The sequence below is a fragment of the Merops nubicus genome, unplaced genomic scaffold (genome assembly GCF_000691845.1).
Source record: "Merops nubicus isolate BGI_N331 unplaced genomic scaffold, ASM69184v1 scaffold20451, whole genome shotgun sequence".
Lineage (NCBI taxonomy): Eukaryota > Metazoa > Chordata > Aves > Coraciiformes > Meropidae > Merops > Merops nubicus.
In genome coordinates, this window is record NW_008587846.1 from 29,054 (window position 1) to 36,208 (window position 7,155).

The window sequence follows — 7,155 nt, forward strand, 5'->3', positions numbered from 1 at the left end:
TTTTTTGGGTTGTGGTTGGGTTGGGTTTTTTTGTTTTTTTTTTTTTTTTTTTTCCTTTTTTTTTTTTTTGGTTTAGTGTTTTTGTTTTGTTTTGTTTTTTTTTTTTCCTTTCAGCACAAAGAAGTTGCAAAGCAGGACGGGTGCTGTTGTATTTTCTCTTTCTGAAGGGCAGCTGCCTCCAGTCGTTAATTGACTGTGGGCACTTGATTCCTCTGTAAACTATATTCCTTTGCCTTCAGTCTCAGGTTGGCAATACTGTTGGCCATATTCATGCCCTGCGCCGGGCTGGCGTTGGTACACGTGGCGGAGTAGGTGGCCATGGCGCTGTGGGATGGAAAGAGAGAAACATCATGTAAGGTGTGGTCTTTACACCACGCAGAGAGCAGATGTGCACCACAGTGAGGTTAAACCCTGAGGTCTCCATACCTGCAGGATGTATTTCTTATGTGAGCAGGGAATTATCGCTACTTTTTATTTAACACCATTTTAAATCTCTTTGCTGCAGTTCATTTACCCAGGTACAGAAAAGGCCAAAGCTGGTTGAAGCCAATAGGAAAATTTCCATTTCCTATTTTCTAACCCCAAAGGTTTACAATGAGGTCAGGGTGCCCAGCCTACCATTGTCCTTAAAAGTATTCCCACTGGAAGCAATGTCTTTTTGATGAGGGCAATTGCTGGTTTTATTGCTTGTGAAATCACGTCACTTCTGAAACACATGTTACATTAAAGAAACACTCTGGGAAAAACCCATTTCAACAACTGTGATGCTTTTTTATTTCAGCCTTTTGGAATGAAAATTTCCACATTTTTTCCCTCAAAACTTCAGCTGATCATAAAAAGCATGCCTTAAAGGCTAAAAAAAAAACACACACACACACACACAAACATTTTTTTTCCTTTCAAATAACGACTTTATTCATGGAAAACATTACTTTTGGCAATGAAGGCTGAACAAATATCTTCGAGTCCTTTCTTATCCTACCAAAAAATTTGCAAATCTGCTTTCCAGACCACTAGAAAACTTTTTTAACCCATGTGTCCTAGTTTTCTACGAAAAGCAACGCCCCTGTCCCAAAAGGCAGCAAACTATCTGACATGTTCCATTTCCTATATGTGGGTCCACAGATAAAAACCAGTTGAAAAACACTAGAGATGCCCATTTAATGCAACCAGTGTGTTCAGAAGGGAACTACAAATGTTCTCCTGAAGGCAAACTCAGCTCTGCTGGTGACCCCTTCCATCTGCCTTCTCAGGTAGCTCATGTCTGAGTCTATGGGGAATACTCTCCTCCATTCACAGCCCAAGAAAGAAGACAGCTTGTTTTTTTCTTTTGTTTTTCTTGTTTTTCTTTTCCTTTTCTCTCTTTAAAAAAAAAATTCTTTCAGCGCTGACTTCCGCAGCTGGAAGAGCCTTTGCAACAGCAAATCTCCCTTGAAGGAAGTGGGCATTTGCTGTACAAACAGATCCAGGCTATGGGCATGTATGCTTGCCTCAAAGCACCAGAAGCATCTCCGACTTCACACGGTAGAAACAACATTCAAGGAGTTAAAATGCAATCCAGTGCTGTCTGAATCCTCAGCCTCCAGGAGAGCCAGAGCAGGTAATACTAGTAGGTCCCATTCTAAGCTAAATCACTCCTATATCTCACTTTAAAATCAGGGAAAAGAACTTCTTCAGGGAGGAACTGTCATCTTTGCAATCAGCTGCACTTTGCCCAAGATGAGATGGATCAGCATGCCTGGAGCCTGCCCCAGCTGGCTCTGCAACCCCCACTCCTTTCTCCATGGCTGGGTGGGTGACTTTATCCTCTCCTCCCCTGTAACTCAGCAGCAGCAGCAGTGCTGCCTGCAGAGGCATTGCGAAGTTTCACAAGATGTATAGCTAGTGTCTCCTTAAGCACCAATTGCCACCTGCTTCTGCAGTGTGCATCTCTCCCATGGCTTTGTGCTGGAAGAAATTAAGAGCCTCAAGGGTGCGCTAGATTAGATAAAACACGAATTTTCAGTCTCGGGGGTAAACTGTCTCCATTCAAAACCAGAGTGCTGCCCAAGCTTAGTCTAACACTCCACGGAGCCTCCTGCTGTCAGCTCCCCAAAGGTGTGGGGAAAACGACTGTTGTGCAATGAAGCCTCTGCGAAACCAAAGGTCTCCAGAAACCCTCTCATTTAGCAAGTTACTCCACAAAGAGAAATGTGCAAGAAGGCCATCTCCAAACATCACTATAGCTTGAGGGTTGCTCCCGAGACTCTCCAGGGTCTAATAACGGTTGTAGTCACCCTGTTGCCCCCTGCCCCCACCCCATTCAGGCACAGAAAGAATCTCTTTCCTTTAGTCAGATGCCTGCTTGTCATGAGACAGAGGAACATCATGTTTCTGAGGCCTAAAATCCTTCTTTCAAATATGGTTTTCAATGGCCCGTGAAGTCAAAGGTTGTTAGAGTGGGAAGTGGAGGCTGACAGCACGACTGCTAGTCTTGTTTTCTTAGGAACCTATGCTAAGAAATGTCTAAGCAAAACATTTCAACTTCAAAAAAATAACAGTATCTACTTGGCTATCTACGTGACACAAATCTGCAAATAGCTTTGGTTGACCTGTGGCTGAATGTATTTGGAGAATAAACACACTGATTGAAAACTTTCCCCAGATCTAAGAGGAAAAACAGCTTGGCCACGCAACTCTCAGCCCCGTCCCAGACTAGCTGTTAATCAGGGGCTGCTGTGGCAGCGCTGGGGAGATGGGGAGGGGGCAGAGGGCCATGCAAACACTCTGCACGGCTGTTTTGCACCAAGTGCCCAATACTTTAATAACCCTACTCAGTTTAATGTTTCAATGAGGCTGTGACAACCTGGCCTAGGTGCCCATTAAGACGATTAAGAGATGACCAGCAGGATTAGAAAGCCTGGGGAACACAAGCTGTCCGAGGGTCCTGAATGCCCCACATTATGGAAACCAGCTTCCCTGATCCCCTGCCAATGCCTCCTACCCCTCTGCACAGCAGCAGGAGAGTGACAGTCTGTCCTGGTTTGGCATGCCAGCCAGTGGGGATGGCTGTGAGCTGAAAATGCCTTTGCTGAAACATCTTGGCTTAAGGCAAGGTGAAGATACCAAGAGAGTGAGGATGCATCTTTGCACTGTGGTGGCACTGCGGAGACACACAGCCAGGTCTGGACCTCTGGGAGAGAAAAAACATCCAAAAGGATTTCCCTTCTCTATTGTTCTCCTTGTCTGCACAACCCAGATCCTTTGGGCTTCTCATTTCCCAGAGTGGCCTCAGATAGCCCTTCCCAGTGTGCCCCTGGAAGTTACCTTTGCAGGGTCTTCTCCTAGAAGCTCCCTGTGTAAAGAACATCTCAAAAGGAATGATCCCGTACTGTGACCTGAGAGCTGTCTCAGTGGGGTGGGGAAGGACCTGTGCTTCTCTCCACTGAACTCACCGTCCACTCTTCCCTAGGATGCCACAGCGAGGAGCACTTCAGAGAGAGAAAGCCTTAGCCCAGATTTTGCCAGAGACCTGTCCTCAGATAAAATCCAAATGGTAAGGGCCATGTCTAAGAGCAACTGGTGATCATCAAAAGCATCTTTTTCAGTACCCAGAGTGTGTGAATCTATGACTTGTTCTTCTGGAGCTGCAGAGTGGATCCAGTGGCACTGAAGTAACAATCAAGAAGGCCATGTGTTTGCAGACCTAACTGTGCAAACCATGTTTGGGGTGCAAGAAAGGTCAAAGTGACTGAGGAAAAGAGCTCTGAGGCACTGTGTGGCTCCCAGAAGCCAGTGGGAAGCTGGCTATGACTCAGCCAGATGAACAGGAAGAGATCCAGCTAAAGGCTGCAAGGTCTTGACAAACAGTGAAGCCATTATGCTAGAAAATACCCACCAACCTAATTTTTAATTGCCTACAAGCCAGATGGCTCCCCACAAACCAACAGATCCTGTGGATCTTGTGTCCATGTCCAGTTCCTTCTGGGTTGTAGATAGCACAAAGGAGGACAGGGAGGCCTGTGACATGCATGGACATCCCAGATCCTTTGAGCAGACTGGGCTTGCCACATCTGCTCTTCTTTCCTGCCACTCCTTAAGCAGCGCTGGCCACAGGAGGTGGACACTAAACACCAGTCTGCCACCCAGAGACACCTGGTCCTTACTGCGGGCAAACCACCGCACAGCACAACAGCACAGCTCGTTCACACACACACACGTGTTCCAGCAACTAGAAAGAAACTGCTCACCAGGTCAACGCTGACCATTGAGGGGAGGACTGGGAGCAACACAGAATGAGTTCCCAGCCCTTCCTGGCATCCCAACCAATGACTGCCATGGGACAGCCACACAACTCCCTCTTCTGGCCACTGTGTGGTGGCTGAGACACCCCAGATGATTTGCCATCACCTCGCATGAATGTATGCTCCATGCAAAAGTTTCTTCCTTGCTTTAAACTGGAGGCATTAGTAAAGCAAGTGCAACCCCTTCTGTTTTCATGTATTTCTACCCGATCCTCTCGTGAAACTTCCCAAACTGCAGCCAGACACCACCAGAAAAAAAGAAGCTGCAACCTCCCATGCAGCTGGCTGCCACAAAGCCACAATGACACTGAACCAAGCCCACCTTGCAAGATGCAGTGGGATGGGGCAGGATGGGACACATAAGGAAAACCAGCGGGGTGGTCAAACTGCCGTATCTTCCAGTTGTCCCATGTGAATATAAACAGGTGACTTTTGCTGTCTGGGGCTGTCTCAGGCTGCCAGAAACTGGTGAGCCCCAGAGGTGTTATTCACTCACCTATAAGGCGAGGTGGTACCCCAGGAGAGATAGTCAGTGGGTCTCGGAGCTGGGCGAGGTACTATGGGCTGCTCCACGGCGGTGACGTCCCCTGAGTAGGATTTGAGCAGAGACGCGTTCTTGCTGGCCAGCATTGCCCTCTCGTTCCTGCGGAACTTGGCTCTCCGGTTCTGGAACCACACCTGGGTTGGGAAGCACACAGACCCACCAACCGTCAGAACCAGCTCTGCTGCAACAACCACCCATTCACCACACCACCTCTGCCCTGCTGGGTAACACAGGACTCTGTTAAAGCAGGCTGCTCTGGCATGTCTGTCACCAGAAACTCTCATGACAAGACAACCCTTATGTCTGCCCTGATAGAGCTCTTGGGTGAGGAACTTGCTCAGTAAGGTCCCTGTGGGATCAGGCCTGTCCAATGCTGTAGGTAGCAAGGCCCTGAAGTGCTGTACAATACATCATGCTCCATAGCCTGCTTTGACCTTCAGAAGGTGCAGGCTTGCAAGCTAAGAGCTGAGCATCTCAGGATAACGTGAGCAGCCTGAGCACAGGACATCCAACATCTTGGCCTCAAATGAACCATACGAACACACCTTACTGGGTAGGTGGCAAGTATGGTGGCAGATCAGGCCTGGCAGTCCTCCTCAAGGCATGGCATTCTTAGGACTGCAATACAGCATGACCCAGAAGCTAGGTGATCCTAGTGTGCCACACAGACCTCGAGGATTTCTACTGCTGTATGGAATGGCCGACGACCTCTGTCAAGGTGAGGTCCGTCTGGGTACAAGCTGTGGTGGTTACCTGAACTCTGGCTTCAGTGAGGTTGACTCTGCGTGCAAGGTCTTCCCGTACAAAGGCATCAGGGTAATGTGTCCTCTCAAAGACCCTCTCTAATGCCTGGAGCTGGCTGCTGTTGAAGGTAGTCCTGTTCCTTCTCTGCTTTCTTTTCTTCTTCTCTTCTGAGTTCAGCTGATCGTCTAGAAGAGACAATTAGAGATGTGAAAGGCTAGAAAGCTAACAACCCACAGCATTAGGGCAAGTAAGCTCAATGGTTTCAAGATGGAAGGGACCTCGGAAGGGGTTGCACAATTTCAGAACTGCACCTGAACTGTGCTGTGTTAGTCCCCATGGAAAAAGGAGATGGAAAGCGCATCGACCCTAAGCATTTATTTCCCAACTCAGGTGTGTAAGATTTGTACCAGCTCTTCCAAGCTACACCATGCCTCAGCTTCCTTATCTCTAACAAGAAATAAAAAAGTCTAAGATGCATCTCCCCACTCCCAACAATCCTAGAAACCTTTTCTAGGTTTTCTTTATGGTCAGATCATGCACTCCTGTTGTCTGGTCTTCAGCCTTCCAAGGACTGCCCTTGCTGGGATATAATAGAGCTGTCTCAGGTGAGCATGAGTCCTGTGCCAGCTCTTACTAACTGTGAGAAAGTGTGCTTGTCTCTGAGTAAGGAAAACACAAGGAAATAGCTATCACTCTGGGCTTGACTACAACCAAGACAATGCTCTTCTCTCTATGTAGCTCTACTTGGCTTAAATAAAGACTGCATTCTCCTCCTCACATCCAGATGGATAGGCATCATTCTGGGCAGAGATGGGGAGCTGTGAATGAAAAGGTGTCAGACGGTGGAAATGAAGCATGACTGATACAGGCCTGAAGAAGAGATAAGCACAAAGGCCAGCTTCACTTGTTGCAAGCCAAGGACATGGATATACAGTCGGACATGGACAGCACTGCAACTGAGAATCAAAAACGCAGTAAGAGAGGGCCTGAGCATAAGGATGTTGGATAGTGTTGACTGAAGAATAGTTGTACACTCTCCAGAACCAACCTTGCCTTGCCCAGGCCAGCAAGGTGGTGAGCAGCTAACTGTGCATCATATTGCACATATTGTTTTGTGCTTGGTTTGTATTTACTCCAGCCATACATCAGTATATCTGTACATCTGGAGTCACACTTACCACTACTGCCCATGGCTACAGTCACTGGAGCAACATCAGTATTGCTCCATGAACTGTATGAAGTGGCTTTTCTTAGCAAGTGTCTGCTCTGCACCGTCCCTCCTTCTGCCAGTGCTGTTGCACATGCCATTGCAGCAGCAGCGATGGAGCTAGCAATGCATGAGCACTCACAGGGACTGGCAAGCAGTGAGCAACAGCTACAGGGGTTTGAATGCACTTTATTAGGGCAAGCTGGAGGCTATGACACTGGTGTTGCTTCTACCCTACCAGTAACCGAAGTACATTTACTCATCACACCAGTCACAACACAGCAAACAGTTTAGTTCCCATGGGAAGCCATGCCAAAGGAAGTGGAGAGCAAGGCACGAGCCCATGGGAGCGGAAGAACACTGCTACCTCCATGGAA

At 47.8% G+C, this 7,155-nt stretch overlaps 1 protein-coding gene across 1 annotated transcript; it reads right to left on the minus strand.

Annotated features, from left to right (window-relative positions):
• Positions 1 to 60: 60 nt before the first annotated feature.
• Positions 61 to 5,756, minus strand: PRRX1 (paired related homeobox 1; the record flags this gene model as incomplete). The annotated part of the gene is made up of 3 exons (XM_008949092.1): positions 61 to 324; positions 4,780 to 4,961; positions 5,581 to 5,756. Coding segments are annotated over 3 exons (497 nt in total), but the record flags the coding sequence as incomplete, so codon positions are not given.
• Between the last annotated feature and the right edge of the window lie 1,399 nt (positions 5,757 to 7,155).